Source organism: Daucus carota, chromosome 3, assembly GCF_001625215.2.
Source record: "Daucus carota subsp. sativus chromosome 3, DH1 v3.0, whole genome shotgun sequence".
NCBI classification, from domain to species: domain Eukaryota; kingdom Viridiplantae; phylum Streptophyta; class Magnoliopsida; order Apiales; family Apiaceae; genus Daucus; species Daucus carota.
Genome location: NC_030383.2, coordinates 45638218 through 45663986, shown reverse-complemented (window position 1 = coordinate 45663986; position 25769 = coordinate 45638218). Strand labels below are relative to the sequence as shown.

Sequence of the window (25769 nt, the reverse complement as noted above, 5' to 3'; positions counted from 1 at the left end):
TCTCTTTCAAAAAACCGTGCTCACAGTATTAGTATTTCTCTATTTTAAAGCAATTTTTAAAAAACGGCTTCCTTACAACTTTAACCAAAAAAATTTGGAACTCCTAATTTTGGGCCGCCCGGTTGGCTATATTTATATTTTTAACCAAGAAGTTAGAATTCTTTCTTTTCACATAGAAAATGCTCCAAATATCTATATTTTTTTATTTAATAATAATTATGTATTCTACAATATCACAGACGGACTGACCCTTTCAAATTTTTTTACATAATATCTAAATTTGTTATAAGAGTTTTATGAGATGTGAGTGTTGTTTATAAAGTGGACATTACTGAAAGGCGAAAGCCACTACAAATAGGGAGAGGCTCGGGGATTACTACACTTTTCTCCACTTGTCCTGTTGTCCAGTGTTGACGGATGGTTATTTAAACGTCCACGTTATCTTCTATCTGAGTTGCATATGGTTCACAAACCACAAAATATAGTCTCCAAAGGATGAGCCTTTTCTCTTGAGCAAATTTTCATCAACTCCTCAAGAAAATTCATGGCTTCTGCAGGCTCTACTCTCTCCATAAAAAGTGTGCACAATGCAGCACTCTCCGCCCGCAACGCGAACACTCCTAAGCATGCACAGTTTGTGGTGCCTACCAACGGAAGGAGGCAATGCTTGCTCCTGCTCACCTCAACTCTGTCACTGAAGGCCATGGAGCTACCATCCAGAGCTGAGGGTATTGGATTTTTTGGATTACGGAAGAAGTTAGAGAAGGCGGAGGAGGAAGCCGAGGAGATAGTCAAGGAAGGTTTCGAGACTGCAGAGAAGGGACTAGAGACAGCTGAGAAGGGGATAGAAGCTGCAGAGAGGGGAGTGGAATCGGCTGAGGAGGAGATTGAGACCGTGCTGAGCTTCGGAGGCCTCGCGCAGGCTGGAGTGGTGGCTGGAGCAGAATTTGTGGGAGTTTTGGTGGCTAGTGCTGTTGTAAATGGTATTCTAGGACCTGAAGCTCAGAAATCTTGAATGTTATCTTTTTGTTTCGTCCTAGAAAAATATTGTTTTGTGATTTGTATTCGAGATGATTATATAAAATAGTATACATAAATTTCTTCAATATTAGTGACAGAGATGATGCAAGTCCTTTAAAACTTCCATTCTATGGAATGGGAAGGCTATGAAAAAATGGCGAAAAGAGTTTAGTGACAACGTATAACTTTCTGCTCTTGAATACCTGACAGTCCTGTATAATATTAACATGAACAATTCACTCAAGCTATTAATAACTTTATATAGGTGCGTTTAGTGAGTAATGTTACCCAGCAAGCTGTTTGTGGAGGGTGAGCTCTGATCGCTTAACCACGGATCATGAACAGAAACAGGGGAGCTATCACTAACTTCTTCCATTGTAGTGAGGCAAGCTACTTCTCTTTGTGTGACTATCACCCTTCGACTTCCTATGCCTGCTTTCTTTATGTTAGTGCCGCCTACTGACAGCTCACTTCCATTAAATGGCGATGCACACGAAGATGACACCGATGATCCCATGCCTATATTTTCGTCGATTGGTGCCCAACCACTAAGTCTGACATGTTCTAGTTCTTCTGCAACTTCCGTCATAGAAGGTCTCATGTCCTTGTGAAAAGCAAGACATCGGAAAGCTAACTCAGCTACCTTGTGAATAGATGACAAAGTCCATGCATCTCTATTAGGTTCAAGGAACGGATCTATTATATCATCCACACGACCTTTTCCTATCTTGTCGATAGCAATAGCAGCTAGATTAATCTCAGTGGGAGGTCGAGTGAAATCAACCACTTTCATTGCACTTATAATCTCTACAAGAACCACGCCAAAACTGTAAACATCACTTTTGTCTGAAAGATGGAAGTTTTGATGGTACTGTGGATCAACATAGCCGGGAGTCCCTTGTGGGGCTGTGGAAATGTGAGAATCATCTGTCATGCCGAGCCTTGAAAGACCAAAATCAGCTACCTTGGAGTTGAAGTTAACATCTAAAAGTATATTACTAGATTTAATGTCTCTGTGATAAATTGGGGGATGTGTAGCGGTATGTAGATGAGCAATTGCATGTGCAGTCTCGGTTGCAATGGTAAGGCGTACAGTCCATGGAAGGCCCTTGCCCCTTTCTCCTTGTAGATGCTGAGCTAAAGTTCCATTGGGCATGTATTCATAGACAAGAATCTGTTCACCCTTCTCAATGCAGCAACCCAAAAGGCGAACTAGATTCTGATGGCTCACCGAGGACAAAAGCTTTATCTCATTCATGATTTGGTCAATTCCATCAGCATCACGATGTCTTAGTTTCTTTATTGCAACCCACTCATCATTGTGGAGCTTCCCAGCATAAACTGTACCATAGGCTCCAGTACCCAGTCTGTGCTTCTCAGAAAAGCCATGTGTGGCCTTCTCAACATCTCTGTATGGAAAGAGAGGAACTGTAGAGCTGCCTGTGGCTTCATTTATGAGGCGCTTTGCACTTAACTGATTTTTCAGATGTGATGTCCGTTTGCGGATACAGTAATATATAAGAGCCACAGCAGCTACTATACCGGCTCCAGCAGCAATACCTAAAATTTTATTTAAAAAAAAGGTGTTAGCTAAAGGTGTTATCCACTCAGGTTCTGTTTTTGTAAGCCGCGTGATAAGGATGGTAGTCTTAGAACTCTTACGGGTGGTCAGAAGGTAAGTTATCCTATGAGCAGTTACTGAAAAAAATTAAAAGAAGTGGATAGACAAAGAAATTTTACCACCGAAAAGAACTCCCACTTTCGTAGTCCCTCCACATCGACCAGACATGTATCCTGAGGCACTGCATCCACTGACTGAGAATAAGCCAGAAAAAAGGATCAGTAAAGCAAACAAAACATGATAAAATCATTGTTCACTCTGCAAGCACAATAATGGAAATAAACATTCATATTATGAGGATATGCATTTTGTCTTCGGGCTAAGCTATAATGTATATTATCTTGCAAGGCCTTTTCATGGCAAACAACCATTATTATAAATATATACCTTAAGGGAACAAGGCTAGTAGTCTTGTTAAACACATGCTATATTATAATATAGGGTGTGACAATACCAATTAATTTGATTCAAACATTGTCTAAACCTTTATCTGCATCTCTATACAAAGGGTTATTACTGAAACATTAGAGATTTTATTTCACCTAAGAAAGTACAAGTTTGAAGCAACAAGTCTTTATAACAAAACAAGTGTTTCATCCATATGCAATTTCATTCCCATGTCAATCCTGAGCATCAACTTCCTTGCTTTTGGAGCATTGTCTAGTGCTACGGTGCAAAGAGAACCAATCACATGATATTGCCTTGAGCAACTTTTTGGTATGAACTTAATACAACGTTTGACATGTATTCGGATTCACATTTGGTAGCAGGAATAGCAAAAACTGGGGACAGCGTTGCTCTTTCTGTCCCTAAACCATTGAACCGCTTTGCTATAGAGATTGCTTAACATTGTGATAAAAGTTGTACCAGAAACTGGTTGCCATTTCATAATAGTTTATACCACAGTGTCTGCTTTACCATTCAGAGTTTCAGTGTGAAACCTTACAACAAAGAGAAATGGTCATAGCACTCTAGCAGACAATATTGAAGTCAAATAAAGCACAATCAATCACACATGAGCTTCTTCAGACTTCTCCTATGAGATCCATTCATTTCAAAGTCACAGTGTAGAGTAATTTGTAAATAACTTAGCAATTCTATGTACTCCATACGCGATCCATTCGTTTAATCAATTGCATAATCTAAGTCTTTCTCGTTTTTAAGATTCATAAGAATTTAACTCCCTACGTCCACATGGCCAGCTATATTATGGAAAATATTGATATTTTGGAACCAAATCCTATATACTCGCTTTATCTACCTCAATTTAAATGACCCTTTACTAATTTCACACATATTAAGTAGGATTAAATGAATTATACTTTTTTCCATCTCTAACCCGTATCAGATAGATGGTATATTGAACATAACAATCAAAATTGTAGTTTTGGAAAATCAGTTGTTGAAAATTACTAAGACAAACAGTTAGGTGAACCAACAACTAATCGACACACCTTGAAATTCCAGTAATTATAAAAACTAACTAATACTAAACTAATCCTGTAGTGGCAAGAAGACTTTTTGCCAACCCATGTCACAAAGCATAATTTGGCAGCTCAAAACCGCGGAATCCACTTACTAAAATACATGTTGAGGAAGAAAAGTAGGCACTAAAGATGATACTATAATTAGTGGAATACAGTATTCAACGTTTTTTCTTGTTGCGCTGCACAACACAATTACTAGCTAAACTAAAATAACTACTTTTGGTCAAATAATCATTAATATATATCACCGAAACCTTTGTTGCGTAATTCAGTTGAAGCTCCGGTACAGAACGATTACAGATATCCCTAGTCAAACTTCATTAGGTCATCCGTCCAAATTAAAATACCATCTCTGTTAGTTTACGTTTCGACTTTTGACATACACATACGTTTCAAATATTACTATTTACTTTTTACGCCGCAACGAGTCAACAAAAATACAATTATGACTAAGAAAAGAAAATGTAATGACAGGTAGGCTAGAAAAAAGTAAATACCGGCAGCAATGAACTAACCTTTCCGGCAGCCACCGCCGTCGACAAATCCATCTCCTTCAAATCCACTCTTGCATCGACACCGAAACCCCTGCAATCCGCCGAGAGTCAAATTAACACAATCGGCTTGCGCAACACACTTACAAGGCCCTTCCAAAAGCCACCCTAACTCCAGCGTCTGAATTTCAATAGCCACCGATGAATCAACGCTCCGATTGTCAAACAAATCAACCGCAATCGCCGTGAAGAGCTCCGAACAGCCTGTCTTCTCCAGCGTCTCGAAACTCATAAACTCAACATCTCTATCCTCTACATAACAGCTAACATTGCTCCTCACAGACTGACACGTGTCCACCTGAAATCTATCTTCTAACAAACTGGTCTCAATCAAACACTCTTTAACAGGCCGACTACAATTCTGCAACAGAAAGCTATTCCGGGAAGAAGGCGCGAAGTTTCTCCCGAAGAGCGGCCTGATCGCGCTGATATTCCGATCACATTGAGCCGGAATGTCGACCAAGATATGATCATTCGTTACGTTCTGCACACGAAACTGCTCAATCTTAACAGAAGAGTTTAAACAAGCTAGCTGAATCTCGCAGCCCGGCGAGAATCCGAAAGGATACTGGACGTGGATTTGAGTTGATTTATGAGCTCCGCAGACGCGGCTACATGATGAATTGTGCGAGGCCTGTGATGATGAGGAGGAGAGGAGAAAAAGTGTTGTGATGATTGTGGTGATGATTAGTATCATTTTTTGTGTGACAGGGGAGTTGAGGCTTTGTTGAGAATTATGTGACAGTCATTTTGGGACGGGAAGTAAGGGACTAGTTGTTCAAGAGTTGGAGGTGCTGAGCTTATGATATGGTTTGGTCTTGAGATGAAACGCGAGGCGCACGATCTTATTGTGTTTTGCTCTTCCACGACTTTCACGGTATAATAGACTGCATATAATTGATTTTCGTGGATTTCGAGTACAAGTTGAACTAAATTAAGCATATCATGTAACTAAATTAAGTTGATTCTCCGAAATAAGTCCTTAGAGCAACCTCAATGGTGTTACCTATTTTGAACCCCTAAAATATAATAAAATAATGATTACCTAAAATATAGGTAAGCAAAAACTTGTATTCCTCCAACGGTATTCCCTATAATCATCGTTATATTTGAAAAAATAATATTTTATTAGAATTTTTACTATGATGAGATAGATAAAAAATGGAGGGAAAATGAAAAATGAAAGAAAATGAGAGAGGGAGATGAGGTGGAAAAGAATAGGGGCTTACTTTTCTATCCCCTAAATAAGGGGTTTTGTTTTCTCTCACTTAAAAATGATGGGTAAGAGCATCTCCAACGGTGTTGGCTATAATCGTTGGCTAAATTGGACCTGTAAGACATTATGTAAAATTTGCAACCTGTAAGACATTTTGCTTCAATGGTACTGGCTATATTGGCTGGCTATAATTCACAAATAGTATGTTATTAATATTTTAAATTGTTAAAATAGAATATATCAATTCAATATGGTAATAAATGATGTACAATCTTCCTACAGATTTTCTTACAGACCTGTAGAGGTTCGACAAATTTAGCCATCCATAAGAGGTTGGCTAAATTTATAGACAACAGCTGATCATGGTTGGAGTTGAGTTTTTGGAGCTGTTGGCTAAATTTTTTTATTTTAAGTATGCCAACTCACCTTTTAGCCAAGGGCTTTAGATGGTTGGAGATGCTCTAAGGAGAGGATGGTTGGAGTGAAGAAATTTTACACAAACCCCTATTTTTGTCCACGTAGGCTCATTATAGGTAAGGGAGATGTTCCTTGGAGTTGCTCTTATATTCTAAAAGAAGGTAGATACTATATATATTTTTTTTTTCAGGAAAAGAATGACTAATTTCTTCAAATAAGAAATGTTAAATATATATTTAATATAAAAGTTATAATAAGAATATGAATATTATTTTCACGAAATAAGTTATTTTCTTCTCAAGCAACGCGAACCAAACATGTCCATCAATAAATAATACTTCCTCTGATTTTGTAATAGAAATTAACTAGTTGAGAAGCCGCGCGTTGCGGCGGCCTATAAAAATTATATTAATGATTTAATATTAATATTTATAGAATAAAATAATTTTATGGCTATCTATAAAAAATATATTAATGTTTTAAAGTTAATATTTGTAGGATAAAATAAATTTATATTATAAAAATCTTGATTTAATACCAATACTAATATATAAAATTGCAAAATTGGATTATAATTCATAGTGAAAAATGAAAATAAATTTATACACGTAATTAACAATTTAAAGCATGACGAATTTTAATTTTTTTTTTTTTTTTGAAAAGTAATCATGTTCTTACATTGTCACCTTCCTCCAATTTTTTTGGATTGATTGTGCACAAAAACATCTAACTTAAATATAACTACCCTCTTAAAAGTTGATTAAACAGAGAAAACAGATAATGCATGAATAATATTTTCATGTATACAAAGTGAATAATATAAAAATTAACAACAACAAACATGTCCGATGAACAAAACAAATATAAAAGAATAACCGACAAGCATACATCAATAATAATTAATTTATTGACATCAACCATCAATATCATGTCAAGACTATATTCTTTTCCCGTGTTTGGATTTGTCGACTCCAATGTAACGGTCTATAACTACATTTGCTTGCAACAACCTTTACAGATATTTCTAATTTTTGATATTTTTCATCCAAGAATTTCAGAAAAATAGAACGGAGCGATGTGAGAGGCGCCACCTACAAACCCCTCGCTTCTCCTTTAAAAATCGAGTAGTAAGAGAACTATCAGGCAGGTTTGTGGTATTGAGAGAGGAGGTTGTGTTTAGATGATCCAAAACCCTACGATCTATACGGTATTTATAGGTGCAGAGAAACTTGTTTGCTACTCTTTCCCATAATTAAATAATCTGAACAAAATCAGATTAAAATTTTCAAGCTACTATATTCCATAAATAATTTGTCTTTCCCATAATTAAATAATCTGAAACAAAATCAAATCAGATTAAAACTTTCAAGTTATTATATTCTATAAATAATCTGAAATAAAATCAGATTCTGAAACTTGTTTCTAATATACCCGAAACTAAAAAAGGTAGTTCTAATTTTTGATATTTTTCATCCAAAAATTCCAGAAATTTAGAAAAATAGAACGGAGGGATGTGAGAAGCGCCACCTACACGCCACTCGCTTCTCCTTTATATAAGTATATTGATTTAAATTTTTTGACACATATTTCAACTCCTTTGACCAGTTAAAATTATTACTTTAGAAAAAATTAAACAAAATACGCGATTAATATTATGTCTTAAAAAAAAAATCAAAAATGATAATATTGGTGATATGATCAAATGACCTAAAAATGTGTATCTAACAAACAAAGGACTTCTTTAAAATAGAAGACGGAATCAAAACCGACTATAAAATGTCTAAAAATTGTGGAAAGAATTATATAAAATACTTATTTATATGATACCATTATTTATCGGAGATATCAGATACTAATGTAGGCTTGAATCTAGATCACATAATTAAATATTTCAAAATATTTCATAGAATATATATGATTTTTTAAATTTTCGTATTATTCGATTTTCTTGGAAGAATGGTGCTACTGTCCTCTGAGACATCCGGTTTGACTCACTCATCCCCATAAATATTGGAAAGAACAGATACTCATTTTGTAAAAGATACAAGTCTAAATTATCAAAATAAAATAAAATTGAAAATAGAACAGGACCGAATTCTGTTGTGACAAGGAAGTGTATCCGTGATTGTTGTTTACGCAGGAATATTATTGCAACAAGTTTGATGAGACACGAACAATGCGCCGCTCCTTCGCAGCTGGGCCTGTGCAAAACCATCAACTTTGACTTTCCCTCTCAACTTATTGTAATACACTGTTAAATTGCAGACAGATAGAGATATACTGCCTCTGTCCCCTCTCCCATTGAATTGTACTACTATACACTTTCTCAAAAGATGTTCCATCAATTGTATACATATAAAAAATAATAAGTTTTTATAATATAAAAACTTAATTACACCCACTACTTTCTTCCACTACACTCACTTTATACTTTAAATATTTAATAGGTCCCACCATTTTACACACACTACACTTATTTTACACTTTAAATATTAATCGGTCCAACACTTCACCCATTTTTCTTACCTTTCATCACTAAACTACACTTTTTCTTAACCTTCCTATCACTCCCCATATGTATACTACTCACCCGGACGGAGGGAGTAATATTTATACTCACCAAATAAGAATTTTCATTGAAAGGCAGCAGACAAGATTGATACGGTCTGTAATGATTAAGGTTTTATCAAACTTTTGGTTGTTAAATTTTTCAAAATTTCAAACAAGTGAGAGATTCTCTCCTAAATTTCTTTATACTTGTAGACTTTCCATGTTTTCACTCGTTTGTTCTTACTATAAAAATTATTTCATCGATAAACAAATTGTGTACAGAAAATTTGTACATAATGATGTGGCAGGTGATGTGGTGGGTTTTAATTGGGGTGGTTGGTGTAAATGCAGGGGAGCCATCCAATTAGAATCCACCACATGTCATTATGTACATGTTTTTATACACGATTATGGCACCAAGCATTTTCCTTTTAATTGTTGATTCCTAGTAAAAATGGAAAGAAGCCCGCTCCTCAGTTTAATTTTGACAAAGATCGGACTGTTTGGATAAACTTAAAAATAGTGCTTCTTACTTACGGGGGGTATTCAATTGGGATTTTAATGAATTGTTTTTAGTTTATGAATTTTAATGGATTGTATGTGATTTTGATTTTGTGCGGATTCTTAATAAAATGTCGCAGAGTTGATGGGATTTAAGCACAATGCTTCAAAATCCAATTGATTTTGGTGGGATTTCAAAAAATTTAAAATACACTGAAGAATGCCACAAAATCCATCATATTATGAAATCCAAAAGAATCCATCAACATTTGAATACCATCAGATTTTAATGGATCTTAAATAATCCTAATTGAATACCATCGGATTTTAAAATATAATTTAAAATCCCAATTGAATACCACCAGATTTTGTGGCATAATTTAAAATCCCAATTGAATACCTCAAGATTTTAATGGATTCCAAACAATCCCAATCGAATACCCTCGGATTTCATGAATGCAAAAAAATGCTTTAAAATCCCAATCCAATTCACCCCTCTTAAAGTAAAGAAATGAACAAGAAGTGATAAGTGATAATTTAACAAAATAAAATAATTAACATGAAACAATATGTAAATACGAGTACAGGAATTAACAGCTTGAAGATCCGATATGACGGAAGACAATGCAGTTAACAGAGGTACCCGTACCCTGAAAGAAATTCATTAATTGTTCAAGCCTCGGTGTAATATAAAGTTCAGCCAATTCATTATCAAGAACTCGAAGATTCTAATATCAAAGCCCAATCTTTATAATATTAAGTTTGAGGTATTCCTTTATTCTCTTGTTTTTATATATGGCTTTTTATATAGATCTTGTTGCTTTTACTTTTACTCTGTGTGAGCAGTTTCATTTTAGGGCATGCTTGCATCATAACTATGCTTTAATGTGATAGTGGTTTAATAAGTAAAATGAATTCCGATTGATATATGATTAAATATTTAATCTGTGTAATTGGCCAATATCATAAATTAATCTTATGTGAATGGGGTTTTGATCGAGAGATATACTTTCTAGAAACACACATACAATTGACGGAATTGAAATTGAGTACGAGAGTATAAGTGGATTTCCGAGAGCGTTAATACTTGAGAGAGATTAACAATTGCTCTAATTACACGAACCATTGAATTGCAATATTCACATAATTAGCTTTGGTGTAAGTAAGGTAGACCTGAATTGCCCTAGACTTTAATTAGTTAATTAGTTTAAAACATACTTTATTTGCATTAGTAGTTAATTAAAATTCTTCACAAATCACTTTTTCTCTAGAAGCAATTTATAATAATTAGATTAAATATCTTGAAATCCGTCTCCTTGTGGATTCAACGGTACTTGCTGGTATTTATTTACAACAGACACCGTGCCTTGCGGTAGACTTAATTTAACACATCAACTCTGACTCATCTCAAAAAATATTAGAATGGATACTCATTTGTAAAACACATAAGCTTAAATTGTCGAAAAATAAAAAAATTGAAAATAAATTAGGACCGAATTCTGGTGTGACAAGGAAGTGTATCCGTGAATTCTATGCATCCATCTCTTATCTATTAGATGGCAAACCTGATATTTTAAACAAAATTGAGGACGATTACCAAATCCGCGGCTTTATACATAGGTAAATGGGAATGGGACTTCTCCAGTGGACTGTATTCCCTTTTATAGTCCTATCTTTCTGATATAGTTCATCAATACACCCCCTCTCATAATATTATAAACCTGTTAAAAAATGTCAAGCAGCTTGAATAATCAGTTTGATGATCAGATGGTAGTACTCAATCACTATTATCCTGATGTATACACTCTGCAGGTGGCATCAGTACAGTGTCGTCGCAACAAATTTTGGGACCCTGTGCAAAAAATTAATAATAAAACCCTAAATTTCTATATATAAAAATATATTATTATTACTCAATTGTTGTAATAATATAATTTTTAAATAAAAAATAAAAAATATCATGAAAAGCAATTTTCATTTTTCTTAAAATATATAAATTATAATCTAATAAGTAATATCTGGTTTTAGATAAATTTTGAGTGAGTGAAAATCGAAATTTAACAAAAAAATAAAAGTTAAAATGGACTAATTAACAGTTTCATGTATTATATATTTTAAATTTTAACTTTCTAATATATTTTTTATTTAATAAAAATTTAGGGTTCTCAAAATTTGGGGCCCCTGAAATTTTAGGACCTTGTGCCGTCGCCCCTCTTGCACTTGCTCAAAACCGGCTCTGCATCAGTGCAAGGTCAGTATGCAGTATTTTGTATAAGGCAATCTGCCTCTCTTTTTCACTCTATATAAAGATATTACATATTTACATGCATGCAACATTAATGAATAGGATCACAAGATATAACTTTCTAGATTGTTTGGACTCTATTCAGGATCAGAGACGAAACCAAGAAGAAGGCACAAGAATAATAAAGTGGAGTCAAACAGCGGATTTAGGAAGAGGAAACTTAGTGATGAGCAGGTAAACATGCTCGAGCTTCAATTTCAAAACGAACACATATTGGAGTCTGGGAGGAAGGATAGACTTGCTGCGGAACTTGGCCTTGATCCAAGCCAAGTAGCTGTTTGGTTCCAAAACAGAAGGACTCGGTACAAGAGCAAGAAGCTGTTGGAAACGTAATGAGCTTTAAAACAAGATATTACTTTAAAGATAAACTCAACCGCCCTTATTTGTTTCACTTAACAGGAATACGACTCTATTTTATATAAAACAGGCTACAGCCTTTTTCTCCAGTACAAGACACATAGCTTCTGCACTTTTCCTTTCACAAATAGTTCACTCGATATATTACAATACTAATAGATGAGCCTTATTTATAGGCTTCAAAATACACACTAACATCATCTGTGACATGCATCCTATTTAATACAAGCTTGCTGGCCTACCTTATTTCCTAGAGCTACTCACCTGTTATCATTTCTTTCATACTACTGTCACATAAGAAAACCTGTGTGAACTCTTTTAGCCTGCATGCATGTTCCTAGATATTAACTTTTTCAATACACCGCTCTTTGAACTTTGATATATAATTTATTACACACGTCTTCTACCCACCATAATTTCAGGTTTTGAACAAAGACCGGCCACCACCTCTGGGTTTACTTGTACACGTACATATAAGTTCCAGTTGTACTGGCCACCTTATTTTGTGGCATTAAGTTCATGCCTTTATTATAGTTACCGCATACGTGCATATTCTTGTGTGAAAACTTGACGATATATATGAACAAACTATGCCCACCATATTTTCAGGATGATATATCCGCAGCTGTTTTACTAACTGTCTTGAGAGAGTTTGATTTCTAACACTCCCCCTCAAACTCGATTTACCATCCCGAGCTTATTTTTCATTTTCTGAAATACGTATGGCTTCAGAGATTTAGTGAAAATATCTGCTAGATTTTCTTCCGTCCTGCAGTGCACCAGTTCCACATTTTTATCGTTCACCTGTTCTCGAAGAAAATGATATTTAATATTGATGTGCTTGCTTCGACTGTGTGACACCGGATTTTTCGCAAGTGAAATAGCAGATCTATTATCCACGTAAATTTTAACCGGGTCTTCTTTTGCAAGATTTAACTCGCCCAATATATAGCTTAACCAAATAGCTTGACATGTTGTTCCTGCTGCTGCAATATATTCTGCCTCACATGTTGAGAGAGCGACTGTTTGTTGCTTCTTTGATGACCATGAAAATATCGCTGAGCCAATATGAAAAGCATATCCGGATGTGCTTTTCTTGTCATCCAAATATCCACCATAATCACTGTCTGAGTAGCCAACTAATTTTGAATCTTGAGAATGCGTGTAAAACAAACCATTATTAAGTGTACCTTTAATATATCTCAAAATTCTTTTAGCCGCCATGAAATGATCTTGCTTCGGCTTCTCCATGTACCTACTAACCAATTCGACTGCATACATGATATCCGGACGAGTAAAAGTTAGGTACCTCAGACTTCTAACCAAACTTTTGAACAATGTCGGATTTACCGACTCCCTTGTTGAATCAACTCGGAGCTTTATGCTTGCTTCTGCTGGCGTTCTCACTGGCTTGCATTCTTCCATTCTGATTTTTTTTTTAAATTTGCTCCGCATATTTTTCTTGAGACATAAAAATTCCGTCTTTGCTTTGCTTCACCTCGACTCCAAGAAAGTATGACATTTGACCAATATCTGTCATCTCAAATTCATTAGTCATAACTTTCTTAAAATCATCAAACATACCAGGATTATTTCCGGTAAATATCATGTCGTCCACGTATAAGCAAACGATTATAATATCTCCTCCTAAATTTGTTTTCGTGTAGAGAGCATGCTCGTATGGACTCTTCACAAAACCGTTCTTCTGAAAGTACTCATCAACCTTTGTGTTCCACGCTCTCGGTGCCTGTTTTAGGCCGTACAATGCTTTCTTTAGCCGGTAGACTTTATCTTCCTGGCCTTTCTGAACATATCCTGGAGGTTGCTCGATGTAGACTTCTTCTTCGAGATAACCATTTAGAAATGCCGACTTCACGTCCATATGAAATATCTTCCATTGATTCTGAGCGGCAATTGATGTAAGAAGTCTGATGGTGTCAACTCGTGCAACTGGAGCAATCACCTCATCATAGTCAATGCCATATCGCTGCTTGTAGCCTTTAGCCACCAACCTTGCCTTGTATTTCTCCACTTCACCATCCTGATTTGTCTTTGTCTTATAGACTCATTTGACACCAATTGTTTTGTGTCCTTCTGGAAGATCTATGAGCTTCCATGTATCATTCATTTTAATTGCACCAATTTCCTCATCCATGGCTTTGTTCCATTTGCTTTCTTCAGAAGCTTCCTCAAATGTAACTGGATCACTTCAGCCATTAAACAAAATAACGAATAATCAAAGGTTGTTTGTACCGGACTTGTAGCTTCATAGATATTATCCAGACTCCGCATTTTTCTTGGTGCTCCCCCTGAACTTCTACTTCCATTTGAATCAGATGGTGGTGATGCGGGAGTTTGTTGATTCGGACTTTGTGGAGGAGTTTGAGCATCATCCTCGTCAGCTTCCATGTTGGGATCATCATTGCCATCATCATCATTATTAAAAAAATAACCCAGCAACTTTTCTTTCCTCCCCGCTCCATCTCCAATAATCAGATTCATCAAACTCAACATCTCGAGAAATGGTTAATTTTTTCGTAAGAGGATTATAGAGTCTGTACACCTTACGCCTCTTGTCATATCCGGTAAAGATGCACTTCTCGTCTTTATCATCCAACTTCTTCCTTTTCTGATCTGGGACATGGGCATATGCAATACACCCAAAAATTCTGAGATGTCCCACTAATGGTTTGCTACCACTCAATGCTTCATTTGGAGTTTTGATTCTGACACTTTTTGTTGGACATCGATTCAACAAATAAACTGCACATAAAATGGCTTCGGCCCAAAAAGTTCTCGGCAAGTGCTTTGCTTTCACCATGCTCCTTGCCATGTCAAGAATAATGCGATTTTTTCTTTCTGCAACACCATTTTGTTGAGGAGTATAGGCCGTCGTCAATTGATGATTGATTCCATGTGCTCTACAAAAACTTCTGAACAGATTTGAAGTATACTCGCCTCCTCTGTCTGATCTGAGTACTTTCAAATAATGACCATTTTGCTTTTATGCAAGTGCTTTGAACTCCTTGAATTTATCAAGAGCCTCCGACTTTTCTTTGATGATATACACCCAACTTTTCCTGCTAAAATCATCAATAAATGTTAGGTAATATCCATTACCTCTAAATGATGAGATATCAAATGGACCAGCAATATCTGTATGAACAATCTCCAATGGCCTCCTGGCTCTCCATGATTTTCCAACGGAAAAACTTTGTCGATGTTGCTTCCCCTTTACACACGCTTCACACAAATTTTCTGGTTCGTTGATTTCTGGCAAACCGTCCACCATTTTTGTCTTTGACAATAATTTCAAGCCAGAAAAACCAAGATGACCATATCTCAAATGCCACAACCACGAGTCATTTTTAATGACTGACTTTAAGCACTTCTGTACATTCGTTTGCATATCAAGCGTAAACAAACGATTCTTTGACATCTCCATATTTGCAATCAATTCCCGGGCTTGATTTCTGATAATGAGGGAATTGTCCTGCATCTGTATATTATATCCTTTCTCCACAAGTTGGCCAAGACTGATAATATTATTTTTCAAAGCAGAAATATAATAAACATCATTTATATACTTCTTTTCACCTTTCTTTGACATGATTGTGACGGTACCTTTTCCTTTGACTGGAATCTTTGACGAGTCACCAAAAGTAACTTCTCCAGTGATGGTGTCGTCTATCTCCGTGAATAACTCCTTGTGACCAGTCATGTGATTACTGGCTCCCGAGTCAAGATACCAAACATTCTTCTTGCTTTCCTCGTCTCCTTTGTAAGTGAGGAACATAGCAGTGCCGACATCTTTGTCTTCTTTTGCTGCTGCAAAATGAATTCTTTCTTCCGCCTTTGGTGCTCTACACTTATAACTGAAATGACCATATTTATTACAGTTATAGCACTGATATTGAGACTTATCAACTCGTTGTTGATATCCGCCTCGTCCTCGGTTTCTAAATTTTTGACCACGACCAGATGGCTGATAGCCTTCAGAATTCTGGCCTCTATTGAAGGACTGTCTTCCTCGTCCTCGTACATATAAGTTCCAGTTGTACTGACCACCTTATTTTGTGGCATTAAGTTCATGCCTTTATTATAGTTACCGCATACGTGCATATTCTTGTGTGAAAGCTTGACGATAGATATGAACAAACTATGCCCACCATATTTTCAAGATGATATATCCGCAGCTGTTTTACTAACTGTCTTGAGAGAGTTTGATTTCTAACAGAAGCTTGAGGAAGAATACTCAAGATTGAAAAGTGAACACGAGAATGCTGTCTCTGAAAAGTGCCCACTGAAAGCTGAAGTAAGTTTTATCCCTGTTCCTACTCTTATTAGTCATATGTACATGTTTCCTTTTATAATAATATATAATTAATAATAAATAGTAATAACATGATTTATCATATCTCTCTACTTTATAAATCCTGTTGCCTATTTAGCTACAAAAAGTCAGTTTTGTCCCTCTACATTTTCACTAATTTCTTTATACGGCCACTCATCGCCACGTGTTTCTCTCCCGGCCACAAAACCCATAGTCGTCCTACATACACCACACTCCATTCTAGGATTCAAATTATTCAAATTTCAAACCACCGTTCAAATTCTCTCTCTGCGCGCTGTGCCCCTTTTTCTAGGATTCCAAGCTCCGCTTCGCCGCCGGGAAATCAATTTTCTTATTAAATCTATCTCTCCAACAGAGCTGGTAATCTCTCTACCCCTCTCTCCGTTTCTTAATTCGGTTTACTTTAACTACGCTTAATTAGGGTTTTATAACTGCTTTATTTTCGGATTTAATGCTCTTTTGATCTGATTTGTGCCTTTTGTTATTGGTCGAGGTGGTAATTATAGCTATATTACGTGTTTATTTATGAATATAATGAAAAGGTTGTGTTATAATTGATCGATTGTTTTTCAGTGGTTTAAATCGTGTAGTTAGTTCGGTAATATCCACCTTTCAGGTATCAGGCTTGAAAAGATGATCTTGCTGTTCATGCTTAAGGAGTGTTTTCTTTGTTGCATGCTTTGTAAGTGTTTGATGAAATTCTGACACAAGTTTTCGTGTTTTTTTTTTTTGCAGTTTTAATATTTTGCTGAGGTTTGTTTACTCACCAGATCTTGATATAAGAGCCTGAAATGATCTCGATCTTTGGATTCATTATAATTATATGTTATTGTTGAATGTTTTGATATGATTTTTCTGTGATTTCATATCAAAACAAGTATAGCTTATGTAATTTTTATATAATATGATGGGTGATTTTCTGTTTTAGGAATTGCAGGTGCAACATTGTAATATTTTTTAAAAGAGGACTTAAAGATTATTGAGATTGAGGTATACTATGATGTGAGATATACTATTTTCTGTTGTCCTTTTGTTTGATCAATGATCAAGATATTTATTATATTATTCTGATTTCTCATGTCAAACGATATTGAAAGTGCTATAAATATCGCATAATATATTTTGTATCATCTAAAAGAAATATATTTTGATTTCTAACACCTCTGACTTGGTCATCGTGCATTAATGACACATGTCTATATATGTTTAAATTTTTCTTCTTCTTTAGAATAAGGATACAATTTGATAATATTCTACTTGCTTTTTCTATCTGATATATTTTGGAGCTCAAGAGTGGATCAATAATAGCTAATATATGGGACAATATTTGTAATGTGTTCGAGTTAGGAAATTTGGACTCAAACCTATCTTACCTCGTGCCATACAGTATAAAGTTACAAGTTCTGCTAAAACTTTTATGTTGTGTCGGTTGGGGTGAATGGAATGGAATGATATGAGTGGCAGTAAAAGGAAATAATAAGGGGTAGAAGGGAGGACTTGAAAAAAAATGAGTGGGTGCAAATTTTCTATGATGAGATTTGGGTAGAAAATAGGTATGATAGAGAAGGGAGCATTCCTTCACTAAGTAGGGGGTATGATACTTCATTGATCATGTCAAACATGTCTTTAAGATTCTTTCTATTAATTTTTTGTTACTGCTTTCCTTTTCTGTGTAATGATTGATTACATGAATCTAAACTCACACACACAAATGCCTTCACCAATTATTGAACCCTTGACCTTAAATTCCTGGTGGAAAGGGGTAATTAGGCTAAAGCCTTGCAGATGCATTTGGGTTGTGTTAGCTACTTCCGAATAGCATTAAAAATGTTACACCCTCCTGCTCCAAGTGATATTTAGGACCAAATTCATTCTCAGGATATTAAGTACTTCATTTGCTAAAAGTAATTTTCGCGTTAATACTTTATATAAATTATTTGCTTTGTATTATCTCTTTCGTTGAAGCTTTTTCTTATCATAATCAATTATTAATTCCCTAAGTATTTCAAACAAAATTGTGTATATATAGAGAGAGGACTGTGTTTAAATTCAAACTTTCCATGTTACAAACTCAAATAACCTGCAGAATTCGATGTACCAGAAGTGATTTACATTTTTTTGGGCGTTTATAATACTTTATAGCCATCCATAACTCACTATACAGATTATTCCCAGGCAAATGCCTCTTCAGGCATGGGTGTTGCAGATCAGTGCAAAAATACATTCTTGGAATTGCAGTGGAAGAAGGTCCATAGGTACGTGATTTTAATGATCGCTGAGAAGAAAAATGAAGTGGTTGTTGAGAAGACTGGTGGGCCTGCTGAAAGCTATGATAATTTCACCTCCACCTTGCCAGAAAATGATTGCCGATACGCTGTCTATGACTATGATTACATGACCTCTGAGAAGTGTCAAAAGAGCAAGATATTATCATGGCACGGTCAGATTTATATCATTGATTTCCTAAATCTGTTTTACAATATCAAAACTTTTGTTGCTATGAAACACATCCACGTATCTGTTGACAGAAGGAAAAAGGACAATTACTATGGGATACAGTGTGCGCCGCACTGAGATGTATTGCGTTGTGTTTCACGCAGCCATAAGCTCTCATGGCTCCACGGCTATCAAAAGATTACAGGAAACTTGCTTCTGTGCTGGTGAAAGCTGGGATGTCTGAGAAAAAAGGTCACACTTTCACCTATTTTCTTTGTTTTGCTACTTTGTTGTTTATAGGTTGTGTGTATGGTGTGTATTAATTCTGTTATTCAGTATGATCATAGTCACGAGTTGAGTGCACTATTGATTTTTATTAAACATAAGAGGCATCAGCTAATTATAGATTGAGCACTTAAGTACCGTAAAAAGACCATAGTCATTTTGCATAGCATTTGGTGTTTCTGAGCTCTAAAGATCCTTATAGCACCAATAATTTAATCCGCCTTCTTTTTGGGATTTAGGAACTATTACCAAGGGTGCAACTCTTGGTCATGAAGAGGGTGCCAATGAAGTCTACACGTGTTGCACTGCTTGCACGCATGCTGTTTTCAGGTAATGATTATTTATTTGTCACTACTAATCTCCCTTGAAATATACATATGTGTTAGTTTTATTAGTTTCATGTGATTCATGGAGTATAGGTTTGTCACTATTAGATTCATTTAAAGATAAGGATGTGGTACATGTCAGAGTATGAAAGATGAATTGAAACTTAGATGGAGATTAAGATAATAGCCTTCATCTGCTTGAAATAAGTGTTTTACAAGCAGCTATCAATCTTATAACAGTCCAACTTTAATGGCTGATTATACATCTGATATAGTCAAATTCAGAATACAAGACAACAATGTCGATCTTACTAGCTGGTCAGTGACAACTCCTTCAAGCAAGGTAGACCATTGTTAAAAAATATATATATAATGTCAGTCATCTCCTTCTGTCAAAGTCATCGACTTCTTTTATTGAGTTTGTTCAATTATTAACAATAGCAATTTCAGGAAAGGAGTTGACTAGACTTGGTTTATGCTCCTGTTCTCTCACAGAAGCAAATAAACTGAATAGATAATTGTGTGAGGTCTATAATTCCTAGGAAGCATTTGCATGGTTCAGTGTTACTGCAATCTCTCTACAGCACTTTCTGAGAACATAGAGGTGCATAATGACATGTGGATCTCTGGGTCTTGGCTAATTGTTTTATACATGTGCTCCGCATTTGATTGTAAGGCATCCTTTGATACTAATTTGTGTTGAGTGATAATGCCCAAGCAGTTCATCTCTGTATAGTCAATTAACTTTCTTAAATTTGCATACAGTTTCTTGATCTGAAATGGAGCATCTACTGCCTAATATTAGCTTCATATTCACATTAAGCTTCCATGTTTTTCTTGATCTGTTATGTGGTTTCTTAATCAGAAGCATATAAGAAACTTATCAAATTTCTAAACCTTGATTCTCTGAATTCTTTTGACATTGATGATTATATTATTCTTCCGGTACAATAAGTTGTCATGGAGAAAAGGTTGCGAAACTTAGAAACCATTCATGGAATGCATCATGGTCATACATCAATATATTATTTGTGTCTGAAATTAGTATTACTCGAGGCCTTATTTTCATTTCCAATGTCCGTGTTATATTTCACTTTCACTTCTGTGTTAGCTTTCTCAATTAATTCTCTTTGCCTTTCCTCTTTTCGTATCTATTTTCTGCAACTGACTGTATATTGTTTCGTTTTTAGGCGACAGACAGAACTGCCATACTGATGGTCCTGGCAGTGGTATTTGCATTTGTGCCTGTACGATATCTGATTTTATTGGCATTCAACAAGGCATATACAAGAGAAATGCCCCTGAGAAAAGATAGTAGCGACCAAGTGCTGAGGCGCATGCGCGCGAATGGTGGTACAGTATACCTGCAGCTCCAGTTCAGTTAATTAAACCCGACGACAAGAAAACCAACTAAACAATAGTATTAGTGCAGACATTGTAATTCTAATCTGAATTCCTCCCTCAAAAATTTCTGGAGACATGATATGTTGTAGATGTACATAGTTCATTCTCAACTACTGCCTTAGCTTCGGTCACACATTTTTGTAATTTGGGGGCGGAGCTTAGCTTCTTAGACCTTGATCTTGCCTTGATATACAGAACCACCATTCGTGCACTAATACAAAACAACCAAGCAGTGGGTTTTAATTTTTCAGCATGTGATCAGTCATCAGTGACAACCAATAGCCGGCTATTAGTTTCTTGATCATTTGTCGTGTAAATTAAGCAGTACTAAAGCACTGTGCTCATACTGATTCAACTAAAATTTTTCGTTATTAATTGTTAATAAAAAATAGAATATCATTTTATTCTCTTACAATCATAAATGTTACCAATAGTTCTTCTGACCACTTTTTTAGAATTATATTTTTTATAATTTTTTTTTCTGAATGAAAATATGAGATGTATATTTTTATTTTAAAAAAGAAAATTAAAAAAATTATTAATTCTAAGTGTGTGTGGTCAAAACGCTTAGATTTGTGTGTAACAAGTCAAAATGACTTATCAAAAAGACCAGAGGAAGTATATAATTACAGGCGTGTAAATCCTATTTAATTTGTAACTACTTCTTTTAGTACAAATAAATTAAATGATCTTCTCCTGTTCTTTTATAAACTACTTAAAAGTTCAATTTTAAAGTAAGTCATAGTCATAGCATGTCATTAGACGATAGAGATATACCATTTAATTTAAATTATGGAACATGAACAGGATTATTCTTTAAGACAATTTGAATTTTTTATTTTTCAATATGGACATAAACAGAAACGGCAAGCACCGATTGTTTGCAAGGATATAGCTATAGGATTTGGTAGTCTTTGGAAAATAAGAGAGAGAAGAGGGTTATGTTCAAAAAGGAAAAGAGCGACTAAGGAGATTAATGTAGATGTATGTAAATAGAGAAAATAAACACCGACATATATATTATATATCAACTTAAATTTTAATATTAACACATTAAATCTATAAAAGAATATTTCATTCGTAAGAATAATGCCTGCCCATGCGTAGCGGGCAAGCATACTAGTATAATTTAATTATAATAGTAGTTTTTATAAATGACATAGATATAATATCAAATAATATATAAAACTTAATTAAATATCAATTTTTAATATATTAAAATGTAATTTACTATTCTATTTTTTCATTTCGTGCACTTTTCGTGCACATTTAGTCGTGTAGTTTTCGTGTATATTTTATTTCCTGTACATTTCGTATACTTTTCGTGTTCAATTCGTGTCGTGTATTTCCAAGCACACAAAAAATTCGTGTACTTCGTGTCGTGTCCTGTTATTTAATTTTTTTTTTGCCATATTCATATTTGAATTTCAGATACATGAATTTATTTTGTGTCATGTTCGTGTACGTGTACCAAGCACACGACATGAAAGTGCACGACACGAAATGAATTGTTAAATCCGTTAGTGTACATAATAAATGACTAAGAAACTACCTTACCTTATTCACCGGGTCACGTCTCAACAAAACTAGATAACAAAGAACTCCGCCCTTCATTTTCTTAATCTGGGCAGGACCACTTCTGTAGTCCTAAGTGGGGTGAGGATTCGGTTAATCGAAACCGGATTTTTTTCGATTAACTGAAATCAAAATTAACGAAAATTAGCTCTTGAAACCGAAATTCTGTAACGACCTCAAAATTTCAAAGCACGTAATTACGCCATTATGAAATAATTTGATTATTTTGCGCGAATAAATTAGTTAAAATATAAGACATTTGCGTCGGATTATTTTAAGAGCGAAAAATATTTGCCAAAATTTGAAAATAGTGCGAGAATTTCAAGAGTGAAATTTTATATTTGACCAACTAGATATTGAATTAATAAGTTCCTGAAAATAATAGATTTTATTTTTACACGAATAATTTAGTAGGCGCGAATTTTTAGGGGCCGTTTGGGTTAGTTTAAAATAAGTGACTTCTTACTTAATTTAAAGAAGTGGAGTAGAATTGAGAAATTAAGTTAATAAAATGTTTAGAAAAGAAGTAGAAACTCAGAGAGAGAGAGAAGCTAGTTTTCTCAGATTCTTAAAAGCGTTTCTACTTATATAGACAAACTGGTTAAGAAAAATAGAACTCAGAAGCAAAAGTGACTTCTCCTAAACAAACAAGCTCTATATTTCTATATATAGTTTATGACCCGTGCCAAGCACGGGTTTAAATAAATTTTTAAAACTTATTATTTATTGGAAGGATAATATTTTTTTAATTACATTATCATGTTTTTATTATAATTATTTAAATTATTGTTTTTAAATGATATTTAAATTATTGTTATTTAAAAATAAGATTTTATATTAAAATTTGATCTTATTTTAAATTTATTTCATAACAATATGAGTTCTCGTTCTATGGAGTTCACAAAATAAGGAGTATTGGAGTCCAAAATTATTTAAAAATAATCTATTCGTTTTAATTTTGATTTGTTTAGTCTATAATATTTGTAAACATCCGACAATCTGCAGATTATATTCTATGATATAATCGTTGCAATAAAAAAAACAATTATTTTATAAATCACTAAACACTATATATGTTCTAAAATATAACTCATAAGAGAATAATGATCTTAATGATTGTTGGAGTTGAAAGATGTTAAAGATTAATTGATAATTATATTTAAAACTACTTAAAGATGGTAAATTATATATAAATTTAAATGCTTAAATATATTATTGACGACTAAACTAAAAGATTATGACCAGTACTTACTACAGATTAAATGTGGACTTTATGGAACTTAACTCTAACAATATGTTTTATTTTAGTCAAAACATTATATTTTTTGATGATTTTAATATTGTGAAAATAATATTCAAGATCAACACATATAAGTTCGTTTATAGCGTCTTTAATCTCGAATAAAATTCAATATTTTAAGTAATAATTGTTATATCAATCTAATAGGCAAACGTTATATATAATTATATTTGGAGTTCTTGTAAATATAACAGCGGTGTTGTAGTTGTTTGACAAACTAATATTGTAGTTTGACAAAGTTAATTAATTTTTCAAAACTAATTTTATATCAAATTGACAGATGTCTTGTGTTTCGATTCTTTTACTATATGTTGCAATATGAACAATGACTTCATTCTCTTCGAGATTATGTTTGTCAATTTAGTGTTACCACCGCCTTATTCATCTTTATCGCAAACTTCTCAAGAGCACGGAATGAATTAAAATTTATAATAATAATTTGTAATTGTTTTAGATTCATAATAGATATGTGTAATGTTATTTAATTGTAATTGTTTTAGACTTATAATAGGTATGTGTAATGTTGGTTGGTTGGAGTTCTTGCATACAGAGTGGTAGTTGTTTGTATGACAAATTAATATAGAAGTCGAAGGAAATTTTTAAGTTATATAACTTAAATATATTATATAGATAAAATTCATAATAAATAATGAAACAACAATAAAACAATTTATGTTCTCATATCCACACAAAAACTCTGCCGACTCCTTATATTTATTTGATATGAAATTTGAGTTGATTCATATTTAATTGACAGAAATTCTATACGGTTGATTACTATGTTAAATTGTTCGATAAATCTATAATTTGTAATTAATTTGTGTTATATATATTTAATCCGTAATTGTTTTATAGTTAGAATAGGTAATTCTAATATGAGTTGGAGTTCTTTTAGACGTAAAAGTATTAGTTGTTTGTATGACAAACTAATATAGAAGTCTGAAGAAATTTTTAAGTTAAATAACTTATATATGTTTAATAAATAAAATTCATTATTTAAATATTTAATTTATTTTATGTTCTCAGATCCGCACAAAAGCTCTGTTGACTCCCTATATTTATTTGATAGAAATTTAATAGAGAATTTCTATTTATGTGATAAGGATTTTATAGAGTTAATTCTAAGTTAAATCGTTTCGGTTTTAAAAATTAAAATATTTAGTTATATTGGGATAGAATTCTATATCATGAATAATCGTTATATAAAAAAGTCTTCATCAATATATATGTCTTATATCTTTTAATAGGAGTATAATACTTTTAAAAGGAGTATAATAATGATATAATAATAATTAAATATAATATATGATGATCAAATTTTGGTACTCTGATGTTCCACCGAAACGTGGTTTCGCTTATTAATAAAGAGTATTAATTTGTAAATTTCAATTTTTCTCACAATTTTTTTGATTAAATTAATTTATACTATAATGTAAAATAATAATAATCAATCTAGTTTTATATTTCATTTTATTAATTTGAAGCGATTTTTATATATGACATATAATAAAAAATATTTTACATGATCTCTTTCGAATAATTGTACGTAAAAATCATGTTATTAAAAAGTTTTCATAATATATATTTTAAAAATATAAATCTCTCGAATTCTTGTGGGTCCCATTCTTTGATCAGAACGGGGATTAAGAAGCAGGAAAAGTTCCCATCTAAAAAATTAGAGAAAATTCGTAACTTGACTTTAAATTCGAGAACCAGGAACAGGATAGCATTCCAGGTCCAAATTGATCGGATACTCATCCATAATGGAAAGCACACTTGATATTCATATGCAAATGGATATTTATTTTAATTTTCACTCCAGCGTTACTTTGGTTCACTATTAAGAAAAGACACCGTTTGTTTAGCTAAAACAAACGATGGAGAAAAAGAAATACTAACATTATTGCTAGTGACACCCCAAAACTTGAGCTCAGTTTTTCCCTTAAATCGATGGTGGGATATTTGTAAAGTTTAAAAGGCATCATTTATCTTGAGCCGTACTTAATTTAGAAGGCATATCTTATTTAACGCAAGTGGATTGCCCAAAATATTACAAAATGTCAT

At 33.8% G+C, this 25769-nt stretch overlaps 2 protein-coding genes and 1 long non-coding RNA gene across 4 annotated transcripts; 2 read left to right on the top strand and 1 right to left on the bottom strand.

Annotated features, from left to right (window-relative positions):
* The first annotated feature begins 351 nt into the window (after window positions 1-351).
* LOC108215073 (uncharacterized) lies at window positions 352-1106 on the top strand. Its single transcript, XM_017387407.2, has one exon. It carries the CDS (start codon window positions 545-547, stop codon window positions 1013-1015), a length of 471 nt encoding a protein of 156 aa, XP_017242896.1. The 5' UTR covers window positions 352-544; the 3' UTR covers window positions 1016-1106.
* A 100-nt stretch (window positions 1107-1206) lies between these two features.
* LOC108215072 (wall-associated receptor kinase-like 14) lies at window positions 1207-5586 on the bottom strand. Its single transcript, XM_017387406.2, has 3 exons — window positions 4644-5586; window positions 2761-2835; window positions 1207-2580 (listed from the first exon to the last, which is right to left on the bottom strand). Exons 1-3 carry the CDS (start codon window positions 5374-5376, stop codon window positions 1292-1294), a joined length of 2097 nt encoding a protein of 698 aa, XP_017242895.1. The 5' UTR covers window positions 5377-5586; the 3' UTR covers window positions 1207-1291.
* A 10984-nt stretch (window positions 5587-16570) lies between these two features.
* On the top strand, window positions 16571-21080 carry LOC108211184 (uncharacterized). 2 transcript variants are annotated; one of them, XR_010289840.1, is made up of 8 exons: window positions 16571-16739; window positions 17115-17132; window positions 17308-17369; window positions 18555-18819; window positions 18908-19067; window positions 19340-19430; window positions 19702-19769; window positions 19877-20610. It is a non-coding gene; the product is annotated as an uncharacterized LOC108211184 (long non-coding RNA). The 2 variants fall into 2 exon arrangements; XR_001804990.2 differs by lacking the exons at window positions 19702-19769; window positions 19877-20610 and adding an exon at window positions 20617-21080 and having other exon boundaries at window positions 16580-16739.
* The last annotated feature ends 4689 nt before the right edge of the window (window positions 21081-25769 follow it).

Excerpts from the sequence above, each read along its gene's own strand:
- LOC108215072 (XM_017387406.2), bottom strand. The coding sequence starts at position 5,376 with ATGATACTAATCATCACCACAATCATCACAACACTTTTTCTCCTCTCC. Across the intron at positions 2,836-4,643 it reads CGGCGGTGGCTGCCGGAAAG|TCAGTGGATGCAGTGCCTCA; the intron begins GTTAGTTCATTG and ends GCTTATTCTCAG. Across the intron at positions 2,581-2,760 it reads AGTGGGAGTTCTTTTCGGTG|GTATTGCTGCTGGAGCCGGT; the intron begins GTAAAATTTCTT and ends ATAAAATTTTAG.
- LOC108215073 (XM_017387407.2), top strand. The coding sequence starts at position 545 with ATGGCTTCTGCAGGCTCTACTCTCTCCATAAAAAGTGTGCACAATGCA.